Source organism: Vitis vinifera, chromosome 14 (genome assembly GCF_030704535.1).
Source record: "Vitis vinifera cultivar Pinot Noir 40024 chromosome 14, ASM3070453v1".
In the NCBI taxonomy this organism is placed as follows: Eukaryota; Viridiplantae; Streptophyta; class Magnoliopsida; order Vitales; family Vitaceae; genus Vitis; species Vitis vinifera.
The window spans coordinates 28,246,144-28,271,912 of NC_081818.1; the positions used below are offsets into that span (position 1 = coordinate 28,246,144).

A 25,769-nucleotide genomic window follows, 5' to 3' on the forward strand; every position below is an offset into this window, starting at 1 on the left:
AGCTTCTCAAAACTAATACACTACTTGCAATTGTAGTAACGTTTATACCGACCAATAAATACCATATGTTTTCTCAAAAGTTCTCTAACCATGTTACATAATTCATTACAATGTATGAAAATCAAGAATGTCATCATGCAATAAAAATTATTCAAGCTTCACAATCCAACAACTATTCTATATTATATAAGAATGAAAGCTCAAGAGAATGTTGTACTCATGTAGAAAATAAAGTTTGGGATTTTATAAGACAATAGAGCTTGCAAAAGGGTTGGAGATAAATCAATGTAGCTTTGAATAACAAGAGCTATACAATAGAAAGTTTACTGCCTTTATGTTGATTTTGTAATGTTTTTACAAGGAAAATAGAGATATGAGTAATGAACAATTGTGTGTCATCATGCAAAGGGCCCGTGACTTCTAGTGTGACTACAAAAACTTATGCCATAGATTAGATTGTAGAGCTTCTCAAAACTGATACACTACTTGTAGTTGCAGCAACAAGATTAGTTGTTGTTGTCTTAGCTTCTTTCTTCAATGTTAGAAGGGATTTTTGCACGTATGTTAAACTATGAGAACTTCGCTCAAGTATGGCGAACTTTGGAAAGTTATTTTGTTATTCAAATTCGAGCAAAAGTGTTTCAATTTAAAACAAAATTGAGAAACACTAGGAAAGACTCTCTGACTATGAATATTTGTTAAAGATTAGAGGCTATATTGATTTACTAGGATTAGTTGGTCATTCAATGTCTGAAAAAGAACACATTGATGTCATCTTTGAGGGTTTATCAACAGATTATGACACTTTTATTCTTTCAATTGAATCGCGCATAGACCCTTACACAATTGATGATATAGAATCCTTGTTGTTACCTCAAGAAGCTAGAATAGAGAAAAAGAATAAGGAATTAGATTTTGCACAATCTAGCATGGCAAATATTATTGTTACTAGTCAAAACTCTCAACAAAGCACAAAAAGGTATACTAATGGTTTTGCACAAAATTCCAATTCCAACTTTGGTGGTCCAAACACCTTTAATGGTCAGTCTTTTTTTGGTAAAAAAAAAAAAATGCAATTTTTAGAACAATGCGAGATGAGATTTTGGTTTTGCCAATTGAGGAAGAGATCGTGGAGGCCAATTTAATGGTTAATTTGGTGAAAGAGGTTTTTAGTCTCAAAACAAACCTCAATGTCAACTTTGTGGAAAGATTGAGCATGTGGTGATGAACTATTATTATTGTTTTGATAAGAGTTTCATGGGACCATCTTAGTTCAAGAATCAATAGTCTTATGTTCAAAACCAATTTCAAAGTACAAGAGGCCAAACGACAGTCATGTTTGCTACACCAAAAGTTGTCAGTGATACCAATTGGTATCTTAACTCATGAGCTTCTAACCATGTTACTTGTAATGTTACAAACTTGATGACTAAGGTTGAATATTATGGATCAAATCAAGTTCATATTGGAAATGGTATGGGTCTATCCATTAAGCATGTTGGTCAGTCTACATTTTCCTCTCCTTATACTTCTAAAATTCTTTCTCTTAAGCAACTCTTACATGCCCTAACTATAACAAAAAAATTACTTAGTGTTTCGAAGTTCGCCCATGATAATGATGTTTTCTTTTAATTTCACTCATATTCTTGTTTTGTGAAAAATTAGACTTCCAAAACTATGATATTGAAGGGAAAACTTAAAAATGGGTTGTATGTCTTTGACCACACTCAAATTGATCTCAACAAGCAGTTGCAACCTCCGTTGTCTTCCTCAAAGGTCCCAATTCCAGCATCATCATTGCCTTACATGTACTTGTTCTCTCTCATTCTTGTTCATTGTATGATTTGTGGCATAATATATTAGGTCATCCTTATGAGAAAATTGTAAAACATGTACTCACAAATTGCAAAATACCTTTTCCTAATTCAAATTCTCATTTTTTTTGTTCAGCTTCTTGCCTTGGTAAAATTCATAAGTTTCCTTTTAGATTGTCTGATACAACCTACACAGAACTTTTACAATTGGTTCACTCTGACTTATGGGGACCCTCTCTAATATTGTCATCTAGTGGTTATAGATATTACATCAGCTTCATAGATGCATTCTCTCGTTTCACTTGGATTTTTTTTGCAAAAACATAAGTCAGATGTTCTTCAAACTTTCTCTAATTTTAAGACACAAGTTGAGTTGCAGCTTGGTTATAAAATAAAGACTATTCAAATTGAATGGGGAGAAGAATATAGAGATTTTACGATCTCTTAATGTCAAATGATATAATTCATAAAATTCTTGCCCTCATACTCATGAATAAAATGAGATTGCGGAGAGAAAACATCATCATATAGTAGAAAATGGTCTTACTTTATTAGCTAAAGCTTCTATGCCTCTAAAATATTGGGATGAGGCCTTTAGAGTTGTTGTTTTCCTATACAATAGGTTGTCTACTTCAGTTTTACATTTGAAAACTCCTTTGGAAGTCTTGCTCCATTCATCTCCGATCTACTCTATGCTTAAAGTGTTTGGATGTGCATGTTATCCAAATACTAGACCTTACAACGGGCATAAACTCAATTTTAGATCAACTCAATATACTTTTCTTGGTTATAGCTTGAATCATAAAGGCTATAAGTGCTTAGACAAAAATGGCAAGATTTTTATCTCTAGAGATGTTATTTTTTATGAACACTCATTCTCATTCTCTTCTTCATATTCATCACAAATATCTTTAGCCTCACAATCATCAAACATCTCATCAATTTCTAGTTTTTCACTATTACTTCCTCATTTTCTTATGGTCATCTCTTTAATCAATCCCAAACACATGTTGAAACACACATTGGTCAACAAAGTCTTATTGTTGACAATGGTTGCAATTTGTCAACTTCTTTGGAAAAGACAACTAAACCTATTGTTAAACAGATTTTGATGGTTTCTTCTATTTCAACAAGGGTCCAAGTTACTGGAAACTCTCACAATATGGTAACTAGGTCAAAAAATGGGATTTTTAGGGCAAAGGTTTATGCTACAACCTAGCTCAGTCATTGATGCTTTGCAACAAGAACTATGGAAAGCAGCTATGGCAGATGAATTCTCAACACTTATGAGAAAAAAAAAAACATGGTCCTTGGCGTCTCTACCAAATGGAAGAAAAGCAATTGGATGCAAGTGAGTATTCAAGGTCAAAGAAAATTCTTATGGGACAATTAACAAGTATAAAGCCAAGTTAATAGCTAAAGGCTTTTTCATCAAGTAGCCAACTTCGACTTCAATGGAACTTAACAGCCCCCTTTGAAAATGGACATATAAAGTGAAAACTTGATACATAGGATCTTGTCATGCCACCATGAAAGTTTACAATTGGCTGTAAATGGACATATAAAGTGAAAACTTGATCAGATAGATGTATTCGAAAGATATAAATCCATATTAGTGGCCAAAGGATTTCAACAAGAATATGGAGTAAATTATGATGAAACTTTTGCTTCAATTGCCAATATGACATCAATTCATTATTTTATTGTTGTTATGGCCTCAATGTAGGAACATAGTCAATTAAGGCCTGGGGGGGGGGGGGGGGGGGCGCTTGAAAATGTTTAAAAAAAAAAAAAACACCTCCACTTCTTACAAAATGGGGATTTAAACCCAATATAGCTTTTACCTCCTTGAATAATGTCAAGACTAGACCATTAGGCTAAGGTCCACAATTACTTTTAATTGGAAAATTTTGTATATGTATTAAAGGTTGTCCTCCTTGAAGTACAATGTGGTTTCATCACTATCTCAATGAAAGGATGACATTTTCCTCAAATGGATGTTAAGAATATCTTTTTAAATAGTGATTTGAAAGAAGAAGTCAACATGCAACCTTCTCATGGGCTAAAACATCACTTGAATCACATAGGCTCCTCCATACCTTGTATAACCTTAGCAAACACCTTATGTTTACTTTGAGAAGTTTAGTTAACCAGTTCTTGGATTAATTGAATTCATGCAATGTCCATATTTTTCAACTATTTTTATTCACTCTAGTCAAGGTATTGTGTTGTTGCTTTTTTTATATGTAAACTAGTAGTAATAGTATAGTTTACCACACAAATCTTTTAAGTTGAAAGATCTTTGACAATTGTTTTACTTTATTTGCATTAAGGTAGACACATCTCCTAAGGGATATATTCAGTCTCAAATTAAATATGCATTAGTTCTCATTTCTCATACGACGTTGACAAATAATTAAGTCATTGATACCGCAGTTGAGTTGAATTTAAAGATTTGTATCAATGATGGAACACTTTCTTCCCGATTAATCCTATTTATTATGAGCAACTTGTTGCAATTATTAGAAGTCTCATTTAGTTGACAATAACTAAACCTAATACCAATCATGTTGTTTAGATAGTCAATTTATATCTACACCCCAATTTGTCCACCATGTTGCAATTCTATAAATTATTCAATACATACATGACACCTTATATAGGTTTATTATTTTCATTTAGTTCCAAACTTGAACTTCGCACCTATTCTAATAGTGATTGATGGGTAGGATGACCTTAGAAATCCTCACCCACCATCGAGGTTTGCATCTCCTTAGGTGATTCCTTAGGTGACACCTTGTAAAGCCCAAGACACTTAGTTTTGTGATAGTATTCATCTTAATTTCCTTAGGTTATGTTAGGTTCTAGAAATACGAGGGAAAGTGTAATGAAAATAAAATATAAAATAAAAATAAAAATAAAGAAAAAGTAAATAAAAATAAAAAATAAATTTTAAGTCATTAAATCAATTTTGTATCGTGCTTTAAACTTATTTTTAATTATTTTAATTTTTCAATATTAAAATATATATATAAATTTTTAACTAATTTTAATTATATATATATATATATATTTTACCATTTTGTATAACGCAGCCAAACATAAAATAAAAAAAAATTATTTTTCTTTGTAATGTTTTTTCTTTCCTTAATAAGCACTTCCATGGCCTGAACCGCCTCGTTCCCATCGTGGTCACCAAAACATGGGCCCTCCCAAACAGATTTAGTAGGGTTTACCCTTCTCTCTGCGGCCCATTGAGAGATGGTGTTACAAGCTTTCTTGCCGCAAATCAACACCATTTCACATTCTAAGAAGACGGCCTATTTCATAATGATTTTGAGAAAGTTTGGGAAAGTTAAAAAGCGATTTTCCTACCTTGTCAGAAATTAGGCTTACAGCCCAATTGGTCTCAATGGGTCACCAAGCATGCGGGGCAGTACTCCGAGCTTTGGAACTATCAAGGGTGGCTCAGGGATGGGCCTGATCATGTTGACCTTCCTGCTCCTCAAAGTAAGCCAGCTCATTTGAACCCCTCATCAAGTGGGGAACAACCCATATGATATGGGATTAAACCATTTGATTGACCATGAATTCTCATTTCTTTCTTCCCTTTTCTTGGTTTTTCCCATCATGTGTTGACAGTCTTGCTCCCAAGTTATGCAACTGCTTTGGTTTCAGGCAGACTGTAGCATACGATATAATCTTTTTGTCAACAAGCAGTTGCCTATGCAGGCCTCTTATCAAGCATGATGGAGCACCTTCTTGTCCCTGCTCACTGACCATCTGTGAGAGAAGTAGAACACACCATAATTTTAGCAGTCTTGAGTGTTGGGCTTTTGTAAGCATTGGTCAGCTGGTGGTACATCCAAAGCTGGGCCAGCACAGGATCAGGGCTTCTCCTAACTTAGTCATTTTTGGTACTTGGTACTTGGTAGTCATGGACGCATCTAATTCAAACTGGTGTTATGATTCTGACCATTCATTTTCATGCCAAATTATTGACAGGTGTTAAGAAATTGATTGTAAAATCATCTAATGGAAAGTTTCATTCATTTATGTCTATTGCATCAAGTGGCACCCATCAAAAGTTTTGGATTCTGTTTGTGTTGGCTGGCAACAATTTGTAGAGGATGGATACAAATGGCTGAAAGTGATTGGAGATGGGTCAATCCTAAAAGGAGCCTAATTAGGCTGTAACCACCTGGATTCATATTTTCAATTAAATTTGGACTCTCACCTTATGCTAAGACAAAATCAGGCAATAGAGATTTGACAGTGAAAAAATTCCTCATAATTCTTCAAAATATTTATTTGAAGAATATTTTTAATATATTTAGCATGAACATATTCCTTTTAATCACAATTAAGCAAATTTCATTAGAATAATGATCTATGAGGTACACAAAAAACAGTTTTTTGTTTTTAAAAACAGAAAATTGTTTTTAAAATTTTTTAATATTGTTTACTTATTGTTCTCTAAAAGTAATTTTTAAAATAAAGAACAAATAAAAATTATTTTCATCAATTTTTTAAAATAAGAGAAAAACATGAACTCATATGAACATGCCTTCTAAAATTTATTTTTTTAAATTGTTTTTAAGTTAAAAATTAAAAATTAATTTTTAAAAATAAAATTTTAAAAATATGGTCAAATAATCCCTAAAAAGTGCTATTTTTTTTAAAATATATAATTAAAATATTTATATATTTATTTACATAAAAGATTGAAAATGAGCTTTAATTTGTTTGAATTATTAAATATTTTGAAGGGAAAAATTTATATATTTTTTGGTGCGGAAATTTAGGTATATGTACAGAGGATGGCCCCCTATATTTTTGGTGTCTCCAAGTTGGACTGAAATCTCTGACCTCTCTCTCAGCTGTAGGGGTAATAATTCGACAGAAACAAGACCCTCATGCAAAGCTCTTTTGATTTTCTCTCCTTTATTCTCTTCATCTTTCTTTCTCATTGAGTTTTCAACCCACCATTTCACATGCTGCTGTTGCTGGATTTTTGTATTTCAACCTGCTTTCGTTTCTCCCCAATTTCCCTTTTTCTTCTTCCAACTATTTCGCTCTTCAATTTCCCATCTCTCATGCCACTTGCACTTCCTTAAACCTTTTTTGGGCACTGTAGCGCTCAATCTCATCTGGGTGTTTCTCATTTCCTCTGTTTATGTTCTCTAGCTCTAGGGTTTTGATTTGTCTTTCTGGGTTGGTTTTGGATTCTATCTGGTTTCTTTCTCATTTTTCTTTGTTGGGTGCTTTCAGATCTCAATTTTTGGAGTCGGGGTTTTTGTTTTTGGCGCGGAATTCTGTGCTTTCGATTCAAACGCAATGTCACAAGGCTATGCAATAGAGCTTTACTTCGACCCAGCGCTGGAAAACCAAGTGTTGAAGGCTTGGAACGTGCTGGCTCGCCGCCAAATCAGTACCCAACTCATTGAGATTGAATCACGCCCTCATATCACCCTATTCTCCAGCCCCCTTATCGAGCCCGCAAGGCTCGAAAACATCATCAAATCTTTCGCCGGAAAGCAAGAGCCTTTGCCCTTATCCTTCTCCTCAATTGGAAGCCTTCCCAATGACAAGAACGTCCTCTTCCTTGCCCCTACTCCGACCTTATCACTCCTTCAATTCCATTCCCAATTGTGCGATGCTTTGAAGAAAGAGGGCATCGAAATTGGGGAGGAGTATCGCCCTGACTCGTGGATTCCTCATTGCCCAGTTGCTCAGGAAGTCCCCAAGATTCGAATGGGGGAGGCGTTCAGTGTATTGCGGGATTTGAAGTTGCCGGTTACTGGGTATGCAATGGACATCGGGTTGGTGGAGTTTTCGCCGGTTCGAGAACTCTTCTCCTTTGTGCTCAGTAACACACTAGAAGCGTGAGGTTTTAGAGCAATTCAGTCATTTATCACCTCAATTTGGTATTATCTTTTGAATGTGTTCACATTGGTGTTGTAGAAACTCAATATAGATCAATATTAATGGTACTGTTTTAGAGGATGACAAATTAACAAATCTGGGTTTCTGTTTCTTAAGATGATTTGTGCTTTGAGAATTTACTTTGTTTTATGTTGAGAATGTTAATGAAATTTATGCCATTGCATACTAATTTGGTTCTATGATGCATTGGAGGAATTTTTTGATAAGGTGTTAGCCTGCCGTTCTGTTTATTCACATGTATGATCTTAATTGAAAACACTACACACTTGCTGTCAAAAGCATGCATGAAAGGATGAAACTTAACTGTATGTATTGTTGTAATGAATGCTTCGGAGTTGTTTTTTCAGCAATTTGAATGTTGACAAATTTTGCTTATATATCAAGAATTGTTAATTTTTCTGGATGTTATTGATTGACACTGCATCCTCCATGTGTCAGGGTTATCCTTACTGTTGTGTGAGGAATAACCTCTTATGTACAGATGTCTTTGTGTCTCAAAACTTCTCAAACACTTCTCTCCGTCAACCACCCTGATCTATTCTTATGGTAAAATTCTCCATGGTCTCTTCTCTGTTGTGTATCATCAACCCAAGACAACAGATTGTTTGCTTTGGGGTGATTTTTGTTGGTCAGTCTTGTAACTCCTCTATCTATGTATTTTTTGACCAATTTGTGTTGCATATTTGTTACTTTAGCCAACTTATTTTAATACTTTGAGTTCTGAGGCATAGACCATTTTTCTGCTTTTGCAACCTACTACACTTTCTTTCACCAAGGATAGGAAGTTAAATATTTACCCAGGTGCCCCAAAAACCACCAACCATTATTTTTGAGTTATGCCTTTATAGAATTTTTTTTTTCCTTTTTTTCTTAATTATCATCCATTCTGCCATATCCACGTTTAGATAGGTGGAGAAGATTGTTACTACACAAGTTTAGTAGCTGTGGGTAAATGTTAAAACTCGTTAACCACTCCCATGATAAGTTGTCTTTCTTGTCTTTTTTCTTGGCTGGTGTTCATGATGGCCTAGATTATGGCTAGTATATGTTATCATTCTTTGAATCCTTCCTTATGATATGCATATTGAGCTTTAGCGCAGTGCAGTTGTGGTGGTCTCCCTTGCATCAAGAAGTATATACACTCCATGGGTAGTGATAAAGCGTTCTAATGTGGGGACTGAGGGATGGTTGGAGAATTGTAATTATGTTTTGACCGATTGTTGACCTAGGCAATATTATTCATGGTGCTGTAAATTGACCATGAATTATTGACTGTGTCCTTTCCTTCATCTGTCCCCCTACCCCATGGTTGAATTTAGGTCCTGATGATATTTGTGAAGCATGCATAAACTAGCTTGAGTCTTGGTGTGTATTGTGTAATGGCGGCAAATGGCTTTTCTTATACTGGCTTTATCAACTGTAGAAAGTTCAACAGAATTAAAGTGTCCAAGCTACTTTGGCTGTCCTGTAAATCTTCCCAAGAATGATAATTAGTGTTTTTTTTTTTCAATTGGAGAAAGAAATTCTTTCACCTTATCTTTGTTGGTTTTAGCATGGATATAGGCTTTAAACGGGAGGGAGATTTTACAGAATTGTTTATTGGATTGTCTAACCTGTGGTATATAGGATGATATCTTTCTCAAGTTTGGTTTCATTGTAAACAGAAGCTTGGCTGAATATGAACCAGTGTTAGGAATAGAATGGCCTAACTATCTTGCTTTTGCAACTTCACTAAACCTAGTTTCCTATATTTATTAGCCACAATTAAGCTTTTGGCTGGAAATACAGAGATCCCTCTTATCAGAAAAAAAAAAAAAAAGAAAGTTCCCTTTGCCCCCTGAAGAGAAGAAAATCCATCACTAACAACTTGAGAAGGAATAAATTAAATGCCATTGAAGGTCGAAATTAGTTTTTATTAGCTTGCAACCGTCAAACAAATGCAATTTTGTCCAAGTTTGGATCCCTTACACAACTTAAGGAGAATTTATGATTTTGTTTCTTATGCTTCTAATCTTTCACATTCCACAGTTGCTTGTAATATAGTTATGATCATTTGTGGTCTTTGAAATTAGGAAGCACAAGGGCCTTACATATTGATGGCTGTTTGAAACATAAACAATTGTGGGTATGTCATAGTTGTATCTTCAATTCTCACATGCTTAACCCAGTTTATTAGTTGGTATCATAATATCTATGTTCCTTAGATTTTAGGACTCAATTGAGTTTGATTGAACTTCCATGGTTAATTAAATGGATTTTTGATGTTTGTTACCATGATCTTTATTTGTCATGCCTTGAATCATTCATACAAATATTTAGAGCTCCTAGTCATGGTATGTTTTCAGTTGCAATAGTATGTTTCATGGTCTCTGGTTTTGACAGGCTGGTTTTAGTGTGTATTATTAAGGTTTAACAGTAATCTAAACCTTGAGTCGTATGAACCTAGCCTTTTGTCAGTCTTGCATAAATGATCCCTCACTTGTACTTTTATAGTTAGGGGAAGATCCTAAAATTGAAAGCAAGCTGCTTAGCTTATGCGGACTTCTCTGATGACAATTCAAGCAAGAGCTTCTTTCAAATAGTCGGAACATTCCGAAAGCTTTCAAAGAAGTCCAAAGTTCTCCAGATTTCTCCAGAGTGGGTGAAAATCTCTGGAGTCATGTAGAGAAATATCAAGAAGTCTTTGTACAATGGAACATAGTTTTATAGCTTAATTGTATCTAGAATGTTCTAGAGGTCTCATGAACCCCCAAGGTTGTAGAATGTTCTTTAGGTGTCTATAATGGCCTTATATGGCTAGAGCACCGAGTGTTAAGAACTTAGAAGTGCTTTTATTCTTTCAAGCTCACTAAGTGTGTGCATAACATTGCTTAACATAGCTAGCTAAGTTCAAGACAAGGCTGACTTAGTACCTTAATGTCTTGAAGTTGTCTATGTACCAAATGGGTTGCTTGGGAGGAACCCTAAGTTTGTGACAGCATGCTCTAATTATGAAATATGAAGCTTCTATGTAATTTATCTTTTTTTTAGATATAGGCACTACCCTGCAATTTAGAGCATGCTTGTATTGAATTGATGTAACAAAAGAAAAGATTAAAAGGTCTCTCGATTTGGACAGTTTTGTGTTCATGTTCCATAGGAGGCCTTATCATATATGAAGCTTCTATGTAATGTAAATCTTTTTAGATATAGACACTACACTTACAATTTATAGAGCATGCATGTGATGAATTGATGTATCAAAAGACAAGATTAAAAGAGTCTCTCAATATGGACACTCTTTAACACATTTTCAAGCGTCCATATGATGAGAGCCATAGAATAAGTTGCTTCTACCATCCCTTGTTGATGAATTACTGGAGGAATTTTGCAGAAATTTTGTTGAATTCTGAGTATGTTGGTGTTTATACCAGCTTGGATGCTTCTACTGATAATTTATTTCCTATTGCTTGCATTCAATCCTTGAATAATCAAATCTTGTAGGACAGGGACATCTAAATCTCCAAAAGTAGGTTGTCCTGCATGATTAAATTTTTGTTGTCTGTGGTAAGATTGGTGTATAGAAGGCAAGAATCTCTACTAAATTCATTTTTGCAGCCTGTTCTTGAATTTGTCCAGCTGAATGGAAGTTTTACTGCTTGTGGATTTTAGAAATGACTCGTCAATTTGCTGGTTTACATTAGATTAGCAAACTTGCTGTTTAAGTTTAAGTTCTGTTCACCTGTTCTTTTTCAGACTGGAGATCAAGAGATGAACATTAATTTGATAGAAAGTGTCATTGCCAGTGCAGTCTGTATCTCTTAATTTGTAAGACATATGCTGTCACCCTCCCCATCTCTTTGTGTTCCTCCCTTGCCCTGTCATGCCATCTTCTTCTGCTAAACCATCCACACATTTCCAATGAGTTCCCCCAAGTGCAACCCTTCTATTCAAATCTGAAATTCTTTAACAATTTTCTCTCCGGGCCCCCTATTATTTCAAAATGCTCTGCTCCAGCAATCAGGGGAAATTAGAAGCACTGATTTTGTATGTGGAAAAGGAGGAACTTCTGATTCACAATCTAAGCAGGTAGTGACCCTTTTACTTATTGTGGTGTCAAGCTCTGGATCCTTTTTTGGCAATATCTTGGATCGATTGTGAGTGGTAGATTGTGGTAAAAAAATCAACACCCACCCCCACCCCCACCACCTCCACTTCAATTCTCTTTCTCCTTTTTCTTTTGATTTCCCTTTGGACATCATTGAAATTTATCACTTTCAAGACAAACTAAATTAAAGAATTTCAATCATGCAAACATGAGGGGGCCAAATTTTTGGATCTCTTGTTATGCCTGAGCAAAATTTTAGATTATTTTGTTTTGATACATAAAAATTTTGGATTGATATACATGTCCTCTCTACTATCTTCAAACATGAAGATTTTCCTTAAAAGCAGTGTCGCAACAAAGGACCTACATTGTCTTACAAAGGCAAAAAGCATTCATACTGATAAGAGGACAAAACGAAGCATCCCTTTCAAATATTTTATTGCTCCATTGGTTGCATTGCATGCTGATTTGGTTGAACCAACCATTAACTCAAAAAATGACCACATCTCTATGTTATTACTTATTCGCACCTGTATTGTATATGCTATCTTATTCTTTAAAAAGAATCATACACATATCGCAGACCCTTCACCTAGAATCAACCAGCCTCTCTTACAAGAACTGCCAACAAAATATCATTCCAGGCGTCGATCGGCCCGGGCAAGCACCAATGGACACAGTCATTGTAGCCCTTCATCCATTTGTTACCCCAGTGAGCTCCAGGGTGACCATCAGGTCTCATTAGCATGGCTGTAGTCACATCCAAAGCTCCAAACTTAACCACCCGAATGTCTCCTCCCCTTTTTGCTCTTTCCATTTCTTCTACTTGTATGTTCCCAAGTTGCCTCTCGAAACTTGCTAAGTCAACCTCTCCTTTACCCAGAGGACTAGTCCTTGAGCAGCCTCCTCCAGTGTTCCAAGAACCATTCTCAAAATGGGCTGGTGAGAATGTCCTCAACAATGTCACCATACCCTTGCACTTCTCACAACCATTGATGTACTCGAATGCTGCTCTAAAGGCCATTCTAAGAGCAAACCCGACACCAACTTCCTCGACACCTTCTTCATTGCAGTATACACATCCCATCACTTTGCCACCTTTGTGCAGGTACATTGGTCGGAAGAACCAGTGTGCATTGGAGATGATAGCAAAGTCAATTTCCGGAACCTTTTGTGCCCAGCTGTTATCTATTTTGTCAAGATACAAATCATAAACACCAGAGGCCGTCCCATTGCTCATCCTCTCCTCACCTTCAACCAGGAACTTGCTCCAGAGGATCATCAGGGTGAAATCATGTCTAGGAAAGTACCATGTTCGAAACCGGTCTTCTGAGTCCTTGTATATATCCCTTGGAACTTCTTCCTGTAAGATTGATATATGGTTGGGTTACAATGGAATCAAAGACAACAATGATCTTCACAAAATAGAGAAATCCTTTCATGCATTCATGGCTGAATCTCAAATGACTGAAGGTTCCATGTTATTTCTTGGGGATGTAGTCAAAATTATGAAGGAAGAAAGTACACATGGTGCTTATTAGGTTTTGAAGCTGTACTTGAAACTTGGGGTCAAAGAATTGGAAGATTTATGGCAGATCAACAACTATCAAGGATCATGCAAATGAGAGTCAAAAGATGATTAAAGGGGTACAAAAGCAAAAGGGTTGATTCAAAAAGGCATTAGTAAGTGTTGTATGAGAATCATTAGGAAGGTAAAGTTAACTCAAAACTCCAAAATGAATCAATGATTTTGGGAGAAATGAGTGAAAAAGAAATTTAAATTGAAAAGTCTAATAATAAAAGAATTTTTATGGCAATTGTGTGCCATATTTTTAGGTTGTATATAACATGAAAATGGCAATGATTTTTATTTTTTTTTTAAAGATTATTTTCACTTTTAAGAATAAAAATATTAAAAATAATATGATAATTTCTAAGTCTAATCATCCTCAACAAAAGTTTCAAGGGCCAAGTCTTTTCCTCTCTATATTCCTTAAAGTAAGCTTAGGTCTAATCACCCTTCTTTTGAACTTTAAATAGACGCCTGGGTCTATGTATACATGTTATAAAAATAAAACTAAGTCACGGATTCATTTTCAATCAAAGATGTAAAAGGTAACAAAAAGAAGTCAAAAATCACTACTAAAATATACAAGATAATCAATGGAAGTAAAGCTTTTAATTTGCCAATTGGCATATGCCAAGTTAACATTTTGAACAAAAATAAAAATTTTCCATTTTTGTCAGTGGTGGAAAATTTTATAATGAAGAGAATTAAATGACAAGGATTTCCTAGGAAAAAGACATCTAGTATGAATCATCATGGCCTACACGATTTGAATCACCCATCCTTGGCAAAAATAGCAAACCAAGGAAGAAATGCCAAGCAAGAGTTTCTAGGCATCTCCATGGTTTCCCATCTGCTTGAATGCCAAGCAATCCAAGTGCGAGGAAAGAATATCCAGACTTAAATACCATTGACTTTTCACCTAATATTTACTATCAAAAAAAAAAAAAAGTTTCCCTTTTTCATCTTTTTCTTTTTTTTTTCCTTTTTTTTTTTTTTTTTTTTGGTATGGTGGAAGAGAAATATGATTGATAGAATGTTTATGGAACTGACCTGAGACAAGAGACAAAGGAGGGATTCCATGTGGTTGCGAGAGACGGAGTCACCAACGAAAGCGAGTTTCTTGCCTTGAAAGAGTCTGAAAAAGGTGGCGGGATCAAACCTGGGAAGGTGGCAGCCTTGTGGTTTCCATCTCCAGTTCACAAAGTCGGTGTCCTTCCGCCCGTGTTTGAAACAGTTCTTGGAGTCTGGTATGGTGGTGCAGCTCCAATTGGTGTAGGGAGAGCCTTTCTCGTCCGGAACCCAATGACCCTTGAACAAGTCACACCTCTCATCACCTACAATTCATACACAAACTTGCATAAACAACGACAACAATCATCTAAACCACAGTGATAGAAGAAGAAGGTATATATGCATCTTACTTTGATGGGGTTTGATGAGGGGAGTGGTGTGATCATCGTCCTGATGAAGTTGTTTGGGAATTGTGGGGGCAAGGGGGAGAGGAGAGAAGAGGATGAAGATGCTGAAAATGAAGGTGACACTGGTACAACCAAACAACAAGGGAGTGAATCTTCCCATGTTGGTGATGAGGCATCTCTCCCTATCTTCACAGAGGGAGGCTGATGACTTCATGGGGTCATGGAGAGAAGAAAGAGAGAAAAAAATAAAAATAAAAATAAAAAGGAGTGAATTTTGTTGGGGATTCGGAGCAGGTAATTAAGGGAAAATGGAGGTGTTTAGAGAAAGGGAAAGAGGAAGGTGGGCAGTGGTGTAACTTCCACCTTGTGATTGTGACACTAGGCGGCTACATGTATGGTTTTGAGAGTAATTCCCCTGAATTCTCGGCGTAATCTTTCAAATCTGGAAAATACGCACTTTATTTTTGGGTCTTCCTTTTCCCACTACCCAATCGCCATCGTCATCACCATTACTCGTCTACGCTTTTGTTCCCCATTTTGTGTTAAGGTTGAAAATTAAATCAATTCTTGAATGAGGAAGAGATGAAATTATCGATACACAAAAGATATTTGCCTGTTAATAATCATTTTAGTGATTAGGAAATCTTATAATCTCTTCATTATTAAATACTAATGAGTAATTACTACACAAAATGGGTCAACCTTTAGTGCATCTAACTTCAAGTCAAATAATTAAGATTTGATGTGAATCTTGGTAACTTAATAAAGGGACCATCACCAATGCCCATTGATTTGATGTCTCTGGGCGTCTTCCTATAAATTTCAAACACGCGTATAAAATTTGGTATTAAAACATCACACTCATAGGTTCAAGCGCGACCAAAATAAAGACAAGATCCTGAATAGAGATGGTCCAGTTTAATGAATCACAACCCACACGGCCCTGAATTCCTGTTCTGTCTCTCTCTCTACATTTTTTCAACAAGCATCCCTTACAATAAAACAACAACGAGGCAACTTTCTCTTTGATTACAGGAATCTTCTAGGATAGCTGCAATGTCTGGCCTCCAGTTGCAAAGACTTATCCACGTCTGCTGAAAAGGTTAAGTCACCATCTTGATTATACAGATCCACAGTGGCAGGACCGTCCAAATTTAACAACAGCAATGAATTTCAAAGTTTTTTGTCAAGGAATTTTGGGGTGACCAAAACTCTGGATTCTGGGTTATGATACATTCAGAGAGAAAGGGTTTAAATTAAAAAAAAAATACATCACACATCCACAGTAGCTAACCCATCAGGCAATATCAACAAACAAAATGTAATAAAATACCAAAATTTGGTAGTCAGAACTACAGTTATAACTATATATGTAACAACTGGAGAAGGAGAAAAAAAAATTTAATTAAAAGGAAGATACAAACCAGCGTCAGCCTGGGCAGTTTCAGTTTCACACATCCAATCCTTTATTCTCAAAAGGATTGAGTTTGCAGCCGTATAGCCTGAATGGACAGAGTCCATGCATAGGACGGATTTCATAGTTTCTAGGGAGAACATCAGAGATGCTTTTCAAGTGTTAGATATCTACACAGGGGAACTGATCAGCATATAGGCCATTCTGTAAGAAAAGATTCAATTAAACATGCGAACTCGTCCCAGGCCCAGTAGTTTTGAAAAGTCAGAGTCGGTACAGCAGAAGAGGAAGTGGTTTGGGACAATGAACTCATTTCCATGCTGTCTGGTTAGAGACACCACTTCTCAGGTCCACTGGCATTCAACATGAAAGAGCTGCAAAATAAAAAAATACCAAAAAGAAAAAGAAACAAAGGGAATATGAAAATCAAGAGGCATTAAAATCCAAACATTTAGAGGACTATATAAAAAAGGAAAATTCCCCCCTTTCAGGCAAAGAGTAGGGCATGCCGAAATAAGCATTTAACCTACAATAAAACCATAGGATGATGACCCTAAAAAGAGAGTTCCCATTATTGCCAAATATTGCAGCTCAAGTTGTAATTCAGCCTTTGCAATCATGGTAGCAGTTGACCCAAGAAATGAGATCTTTTTACTTTTTTCCCAATAGCCAAAAAACAATAATAATAATAATAATAAGCATCTTTTTCCCCTGAAAATATTTTATTTGACTTTATCTCACTGCATTGTCCAGAACCCATTAAAATGACACTTCAGATTCTTACAAATCAATTGTTGTGATGGGCTTTATTTTCTGTACAGGTACCAGATTAGAGGATGCATTTGTCCTAAGGATTTCATGGAAAATACATAGTAAGAACTCCATGTCTCATAGAACTCCAATGAAAGCTAAATGTATTGATAACACCATCATCATCAACATTCTGACAACCATAATAAAAAAGTGGTCAGATGGCTCACCAGGCCTTAGCAGGTTTGCCACATTATGCCATAAATTCTTCCTACTGCCATGAGGGTTGCTTATAGCCAAATCTATCTGCTGCATCCCAACCACCATCAGGCTCTTTTCTCTTCAATACCCCTCCTGCCACCTGATGATACATCTTTAGCTGCTCCTCCGCCAGGGCTTGTGAACCAGCAACAGGAAGCTGCCTCAAAGCTGGAGGCAGCCTCTCATCCCTCCGTTCTGTATCTGTACCTCCAGGACCTGCATTAAGATCTAGACCCTGACTTCCCCATTTCCTATTTTCAGCACCAACATTACTTGCACTGCCTGGAAGGCTCATTACATAGGGCCGAGGGTACAGTGGGGGGGCAACACCAGCAGGTCCAACCAGCTGTGAGGGAATGGCAGGAAAGCAAAGTGATCCTCCAGATGTGGAATCTACATATGCTGTTGAACAACCTGAAAAGGAATTTGATGAGAGAGGGAAATTGGTCTCAAAGGGGAACCCAGGATATTGAAATGGGGGGGCAGGTGGAAAGGGCACAGCAGGAGAAGAAGATAGAACTGGACCCCTATAAATTTCAGGACCAAAAGGAGTTCCACCAGTAGGACCTATAATCCTTTGTGACCCAGCAGCAGCTGCAGCAGCTGAAGCACCAGAAGGAATAATTGGATAACTCTGCTCTCCTCTACCTGGCAACATTGATGGGATTGTGATGGCAGAATAGGAGCTTCCCTGAGGGAACCAAGATGAAAAGTTTCCTAATTCTGTACTGTTCATTCTGATGCCAGGAACAGACGACAGGAAGGGCACACTGTTTTTAGCATGCTGGGTACGAGGTGCTGTTTCGGTGCCCACATCATCAAGACTTGGTCCATTGTTCAAATCAAAGTCCCTAGATGCATTCACTTCACCATTGGAAAACCCACCAGATAATGATGACCTATTAGGCAATGGTGGAGCATCTGATCTACAACCATTGCTCACAGAAAACAGCCCAATATCAGGACTTTCATCAACTCTGTTTAAATCAAGATCCAGTCCTCCAGCGCTACCGTCACGAGGCACAGGTGCAGCAATAACAGAAGCAGCATCCTCATAAACTCTCTGGTCTGGCACATTCAGGTCGATGTCCAAAGGGTGGCGACCTTGTTTGCTAGCAGGATTATCTATGAGAGGCACATCAGTTGTATTGAGTGGCATCTCTAGAACCTTTCTAGGTTCAGCAGGCCGGAAAGCACTGGTAGCAGCTGATCCTTTCCATCCAAGCTCACCCTTAGTTCTCAATAGGTTTTCAGGAGGAACAAATGACCCTTTTGCTGCAGCAGTCACAGTAATAGAAGCAGGGAAGCTCCCTGACACAGCAGAAATAGGCACAGGAACAGGGCAGGGCACATGAACAGCAGATGAATATCCTGGAACCGATGACTTAACAAGCTCTCCTTGACTCCCATCATCAGAAGGGAACCCCTCATTCAAATCAAAGTCTAACTTTACAGCCATATCTGAACCTGCAGCAGAAAATGATGTATTCACAGTGGATGTCTGTCGCTCTTTTGTCCCATCCACTTCAACTCCCTCTTTTTTACACTCACTGGACTCCACTCCCCTTTCAGGTTCATGAATGGCAGTTGCGGGTGACTCCTCATGGGGAAGTGATCCACCAGAACGATGACCAACAACCTGTTTTCTTTCTGATTTCTCCTCAGCACATTCACCATTCTGCTCAGAGACAAATGAACTCATGTCTGTTCTCTGTTTCCCACTCTGCTCAACATGACACTCAGTCTTTAAGTTGTCAGCCTTCTCAGTTTTAGACTCTACACCCAAAACATTACCAGAAGCAGAAGATAACACAGCATCCTCACTTTTTCCTGCTATAGACTCTGAGCAAACCTTTCCAAGAAGAGGTGGCTTTTGCTCAGACAAGATGACACTAACTGAATCTTTATCCACAAAATCCATGTCCTCCCCTGCCCTTTCTGATAAGCAAGGTATTTCTTCATTACTTTCCTTCTTGAATTTTACACTTTTAGAAGTTGCCTCTGTTACTGCTGCCATACTGTTCTCTGCAGTTCTTTCATCCACACAATCAGCCTTCTTATCTTCATCGAGCAAGGGACTCCTTATATTCAATTTAGAATCAGAAATACAGTTGCTTCTTGCCTGGTGAGCACCTGATCTTCTTTGTTCATGAAATTGGTTAACACCTTCAGCCTCTGGATTACCCTCTTTTGTAGCATGGATAGATGACATAGCTACAGAAGCATCATGTGTGTGTTCATCGGTTTTTTCATCGGTTTTTCCATCAGATATCAGCCATTGACTATCTGTATTTTGTTGCAACTCCATACTCGAAGAATTCAACTGTGCACTGCACTCCCCTATTTTCTCCTCACAGGCTCTGTTGTCTCCAGAAAAGTCAGTCGCAACAGGGGCAGACGAATGTCGTAAACCGTTCTTCAACCGTGAAGAATCAATGGAATTGCCCCTCTCAGCAGCAGCACCAACAATCGCCTCATCATTAGGTTGATTTTGGGTTTGACCAATGTCTTCATCCAACTGAGTCAATTTGGCATCATCTCCAGAGCAAGAGTCCTCTGGTACAGGGGAATTCCTCCCAGGAGAACTCAATGGAGAGACAATGTCAGACTTGGATATTTCTCCAGCAGCCACACTAGCAAGTAGATTCATCCCAATGTCATCCCCAGGTGATGCAGATGCACTAGCTTCAGATATCTTGGCACAGCTTTCAATCAAAGCATTTATGGAGCTGAAAGAAGCCTCATATGATTTTCCTGACTTCGGTGTAATCCCTGATGATGAACCAGTAGTTTTTGACACTTCTTTTGGCCTCTCACCATCTTCACTCACCCTGTGCAGTTCATCACAAAGAACAGCAGCAGGTGACCCAGTACCTTCATCAGACCCAGCCAATCCATCTTTACTCTGGCATAATTCTGCATTTGTGTTTGATGCCATATTCACCCGCAAAGTATCATTTTTTCCCTTTACTTTCTTGTCATGGTGATCATGCTTTTCAGGGTGTGGAGGAGAAGATCTAGAGAATGTAATGGCAGAATCTTCAAAAGAACCACCACTGGCACTTCGAGCAGGACTACGACCAGTATTTGGCAACCTGACAATCAATCGCTGACTATTTAAATGATCAGAAGGGGGAACATCGGACACTTTTTCATGCATTGCTCCAGCTGGTGACACCTTTTCGGATGTCGAACTCCTATTTAAGGAACCAAATTTTCCCAACCCAGTTTCCTTTTGACTTCCTGAGCCATGAACACCATTGCTTGATTTTCGATGCCGAGAAGAACTGCTTGATATCTTATTTGCACTCAATGACCCCGCAGTGGAGCTCCTTGCATCTTCCCTGCACGAAGAACCCACAGCTTTTGCATGGTCACTTGAGCAAGACTGACTATTGTTCTGAGACTGACTAGAACTGCTGCTTTTCTCCTCCTTGATTGGAGTTAGAGGCACATCTGAGCTTCCACCACCAACCAACATTTTGGAATTTGGATCCTTTGAGTTAATACCTGCTGATCCAGTCAACGATTTAGTTGAGCCCGGAGAAGCAGAGGCAAACTTACCAACAGCTTCCCCACCACTGAGCTTAACTGAAGGAGTTCTAGATGCCGGTGGTTGTACAATGGAGCTCTTCATGCCAGCTTCAGACGATCCCCCAGTTTTCCTGTTCCCTGCATGAGAAACTTCAGAAGACACTGCCTTTGTTTGCCATGAAACACTGCGACTTGACCCAGATTTTGCATCATCAATGTTCATTTCAGCTTCAACTCGTCTCTTCCATGTGTCAACTAAACTCCTAGCTTTCTTCTGAATTTCAGAATTTTTATGACTGCGTAAATGATTCACAGACTTGCCAACATTGCAAGTCTGTAGCGCATGGAGATTCACAGGCAGCTTGTCTAGTGCACGAAGTGAAGCCAAGAGAAATTCCTCAACAGATTTATCGTTTTCCTTGGGGCTACTACCATCACCAATCTTCCCTTTGTGGGCCTCTTGGAGCCATTCATCCAATACAGGCAAGCCCCTGTGCTGTACAAACCGTACAAGGCACTCGACCCTCTCTGTGACTGCTATTACATCAACAAGCATTATTCGGCTCGCCAAATCTATTTTCTTTTCAGAACTGTCAGGTTGCATGAGTTGCACTAATCTGTCAACCCCATCAAGGTCTACAAGCCCTCCTTTATCTGTTATTTTGGCAATCTCAGATTTTAACATGTTTTCTGGTCTAAATTGACCAGAATCCCCATCATCTGTTTTAGATAAGCGCTCCCGTTTAGCGGGATCAGAGCTCTGATCACACCCCCTCTTCTTGCCCTTACCCTGAGAAGAAAAGGAGGAGGCACTGTTCTGTACACTATCTGCACCAGGTTTTAACGGCTGTGTTGATGCCGGAGCATTCAAAGGTTTTGGAGAACGGCCTCCCGACTGCACTACCCCATGCATTTCTAGTCGCGTCTTGTCTAAAAGCTGATCTACTTCTTCTTGTCGTTCCTGTGATTTAAAAAATGACTACAAACCTAATAAAATTATAATGATTGAAAAGAGTATGTGATAAACAAGGACATTAAAAACACTCACATTAATGTAATCTTTGTCAGTTAGCCACCATAAACACTTGTTCTCAATATCATACACTCTTCTGCACACAAATGAGGATATCCCTGGAGGAAGTTCAACACCTTTACGAAGGAATGCGACTTTACACGGATGGAGTAACGATGCAGCAGGTATCTCATCCTTGTGGAATGAGTAAAAGACTTCGTTTGGTGCAGCTTCCAGCAAAATACCTTTTCCAAGCTTTATATCAGCAGGTCGGTAGAGCCAATTCACTCCTAACTTTGGATTTGGATTGTCCTCTTTGCCTACTGTCAATCTTCGAATTATTCCAATGAAAGGTGGGGAATCTTGAGGCGGCTTGAAAAGTGCACAGTCACCGACACTAATCGTGCGTCCATCCTACAACCAGAAAAAGATTCAATGAAATATAATACACCACACCAAATTCCACAAATGATTTAAGAGGTGTGCACATGCAATTCTAGCAACTTAAGAGTGCTGACACAGTAAAAAAATGTGCCCCACTCAACTGCAGCTTGACTGCACTTCTTTGTGGTAGGCAAAGATAGAATAATATTAATAGCGTCTAACAAAAGGGCAAGCAAAGTTGTATACAAAGGAGCCAAAAGGCCAAACAACACTAAAGGATAACACAAAAAACGCCTCCGCCTCACTAAGAGCTCAACCAATCAATGAAGTCCAACATGGACAAATAGCTATCACCTATGTACATTCTTCCCCACTCCCAAAAAATATACATAAAGTTTGCTTGACTGCACTTTATCAGTTTCATATCAAATCATAATAAACAAAATATACCTTGAATCCAAAACAATAAGAGACAACACGGAAACAAACAGACTATGCCTTATACTCTCAGGAACTACTGACTCAAACTAGAAATGATTTTTTTATAGGCAAACAGGAGAAGGAGGGGGGGACTCAAAGGAGAGGAACAAACACCACACCTCAAGAATTTTGAGAAATTGTCGAAGAGAATTTTCACAAGACATCAATGGATATGAAAAATGATGCCCTATTCATACTAGAGAGTTTTAAAAAGACGCAAGACCTAATGAAGAATATTATATAGTAGTTCTAGAAGGCGATATCTACAAATAATGAGCCTAGATATTATAATCTGTCAACATATATATTTCAAAAACAAACAAAGTGAGAGAAAAAAAGGTCCAACAAAAGCAATTTGCTACAGAGACATTAACAAACCTAGATTTTTGGCAGAATAAAAATAGAAAATATGCTAGGTTATTATGAAACTGAAACTGAAATCACAATTAGCTGTTACGAATAAATTATCCAAGAAGAGTTAACTAATAAGAGTAGTGAATTTCAAGATTCTTTTATCATTTTAATGGACCATAATGCCCGTAGATTTGACCAGAAAAGTGGAACTACCAACTGAGTAGCAATTGCTGCCACGAGTTGACCCCCAGCCCATCATATATATAAATGATAGGAAAAGGTATTTAGGTTAATCACAACAACAAATTGATTTCATTTGTAAAATGAAAATAGCTTGACCTGAACTGATCTTGTAAAAGTAAATCTTCATAGAAAAAATTGCCTGAAGTGCTTAATTATACAGATGGATGGAAAAAGGTTGGAGAGAGAGGGGAAATAAGAGGTTCCCTATCCAAGAAAAAAAAAATGCAGAGAATCTAGAAAGAGATATGAGAAATCCATTAAAAATGGGCATATACTACAAAAATCACCACAGCACGGTGTATGGTTAAAGGCTAAATAGAATTATGCCAGCCATAAAAATGAAGTATGGCACTACATACAATGCCCTCTCAGAACATTGAAAGTATCCACCGCATGACCAACCCACCCATAAACAGAAGAGATAAACCCAACAAAGAAAAACCCATGAACACCAATTCAGCTCCTCTCCAATACACCCTTTTCCTCAGTTGCCTTGATGACGCCTTACATACATGCTAGGCTTTGACATCCATGGCTTATAATAAGGAGGATGTGGCTGAACACTAACCACAGATTCATTCATCCATTCAAGGCCTAATGATAGAATTGAGAGGAAAGGGGTGTAACAGATTGGGACAAGGCCGAGATGACATAGCATTCGAAACATGAGAAAACCCACTGAATCAGTATGAAAGTCATCAGAATACTACCCCTCGGAATTTAATCCAAAAAATAAGGAATTGAGCAATGTTCCACAGTCCATCCACAACTAAAAATCGCACTTTTGACCTAAAAGTAAAATAACCATCAGCATAATCAAATTCTCATAACATATGGTTACCAAAATGAAATTCAAATATATCCTATACAAGGGCACAAAGCAATGCGAAAACATTAGAAATGGAATGGAGAAAGGCCGAGAAATGGATATATACTTTGCAGAAGGAATAGGGGGCGGCGGAATCGGAAGCTACTGCCGTGTGTGGCGGGACAGGCCACATGTGCCGGCGCTGTTGCCTCTTCTCACCTTCCCGCCCATGCATAGCCCTCCATCGCCGTTGATTTTAGTATCGATCCGACCTGTGCCGCTAACGAGAACCATCAATCCTAGTGAAATTCCACCTCCTGATCGTGCTACGAAACCCTAGAAACTCGCAATTGGGACTTTATCAAACCCTAGATCCGGCACCGGATCTTCCATTACCCCACACAAAAAATCGAAACCCTTGATTTGGAAGATTGCGATTCGGCAATTAGGGCTTACGTGTAAACCCCTCCCAAGCGATTCAAGGCCGAGTCGATATGGAAATTAGATTGGTTTGGATCCTCGATCACAGATTCGGACAGAAAAATCGATTCAATTCCCGAAATCGTCGGAACGAGAGACAAAAGGAGAGAATGAGAGAAAATAGGGATTTGATATTGCTACGCAAAATAAGCAGCTCAAATCGTTCGGGGCAGGTCAATTTTGCCAAGGCAGGTTCTGATGAGCGACAAGGGAAAACGACGCCGTTTCCGGAACCCGTTAACTGCGTCATCCCTAAACGACGCCGTTTCGATTAAATGCATTGCGTAACGCCTCCTCACAATCAATGCCATCAATTTTTCAACTTGTACATAATATCACAGCCGTTGATCCTCCCGAATCCATCACAGCCCCACGATCAACACCCCCCCACCCATGTCTTGTACCACCCCGCAGATTGTTCGGGACTCATTTGATGGAAAATCTTCACCCAGGGTTTTTCAAATTTTCAATTTGATGGGTGTGGCTCACCATAATTTCAGTAGGAATATGATTACACTACACCATAGTCAGACCCACATGGGGTTGTCTTTCTAGTGATGTAGATTAGAGTTGTTCATTAACTCTCTTCTTCCCCCATAATAAAACCTATATTGGTCTAAGAAAGCGATGGGTCGGAAAGTGACCGATTGATATGGTTTGGTTCAAAGTGTTTGGCAAAGGTAACTTGAAAGCAACATGTTGAGGACAATTATGGTGATTGATTAGAAATTATTGTCTTATTAACACTCAACAAACAACATGGGTAGGGGAGGGGCTGGATTGGAAGAGCCACTTTGAATGGAAATTTTGTGCAGAATGTATTCTGATGTTTTGCCATGTGGCCACCTGTTTCGAGTGTGACACGTCTGAATGACAATCCCAAACACAGTTGGAAAATTAAAGGAAATGGGAATGGGACTGCAAGGGTTCCCACTTAATTCATACTGCAAACATTTGAAATGTGACTTCAATTTTGGGCAATTTTTGTGACATTTTTTATATTGTTCTATCTAGTTAGCAACTTAGCATGTGTAGGGCATGGGCTTGACGTTGCATTATTATTATTATTATTATTATTTTGTGAGAAAAAAAAAAAAAAAAAAAAAGGTCACATAATGATGAGTGGGGAGGGGAATTAGGCTAACATCAAGTCTAGAAGCCTTACACATATGTTATAATGTTTGAAAATAGCCAAAAAATGTAAAATTTAGTAA

The 25,769-nt window shown here is 37.9% G+C and overlaps 3 protein-coding genes across 5 annotated transcripts; 1 reads left to right on the forward strand and 2 right to left on the reverse strand.

The window, feature by feature from the left end:
* Positions 1–6,576: 6,576 nt before the first annotated feature.
* On the forward strand, positions 6,577–7,929 carry LOC100249281 (uncharacterized). 2 transcript variants are annotated; one of them, XM_002279889.5, is made up of 2 exons: positions 6,577–6,702; positions 7,086–7,929. In XM_002279889.5, exon 2 carries the CDS (start codon positions 7,152–7,154, stop codon positions 7,701–7,703), a length of 552 nt encoding a protein of 183 aa, XP_002279925.1. In that variant the 5' UTR covers positions 6,577–6,702; positions 7,086–7,151; the 3' UTR covers positions 7,704–7,929. The 2 variants fall into 2 exon arrangements, with proteins under 2 accessions (XP_002279925.1, XP_010660952.1); XM_010662650.3 differs by having other exon boundaries at positions 6,680–6,968.
* A 4,324-nt stretch (positions 7,930–12,253) lies between these two features.
* On the reverse strand, positions 12,254–15,260 carry LOC100257711 (xyloglucan O-acetyltransferase 4). The gene is made up of 3 exons (XM_010662651.3): positions 14,839–15,260; positions 14,468–14,751; positions 12,254–13,210 (listed from the first exon to the last, which is right to left on the reverse strand). The coding sequence occupies exons 1-3, from the start codon at positions 15,047–15,049 to the stop codon at positions 12,446–12,448; spliced, it is 1,260 nt and encodes a 419-aa protein (XP_010660953.1). The 5' UTR covers positions 15,050–15,260; the 3' UTR covers positions 12,254–12,445.
* An 882-nt stretch (positions 15,261–16,142) lies between these two features.
* On the reverse strand, positions 16,143–25,127 carry LOC100252575 (uncharacterized). 2 transcript variants are annotated; one of them, XM_003633786.4, is made up of 4 exons: positions 24,203–25,127; positions 21,843–22,220; positions 17,230–21,755; positions 16,143–16,623 (listed from the first exon to the last, which is right to left on the reverse strand). In XM_003633786.4, the coding sequence occupies exons 1-3, from the start codon at positions 24,308–24,310 to the stop codon at positions 17,271–17,273; spliced, it is 4,971 nt and encodes a 1,656-aa protein (XP_003633834.1). In that variant the 5' UTR covers positions 24,311–25,127; the 3' UTR covers positions 16,143–16,623; positions 17,230–17,270. The 2 variants fall into 2 exon arrangements, with proteins under 2 accessions (XP_003633834.1, XP_010660954.1); XM_010662652.3 differs by having other exon boundaries at positions 17,230–21,773; positions 24,203–25,099.
* Between the last annotated feature and the right edge of the window lie 642 nt (positions 25,128–25,769).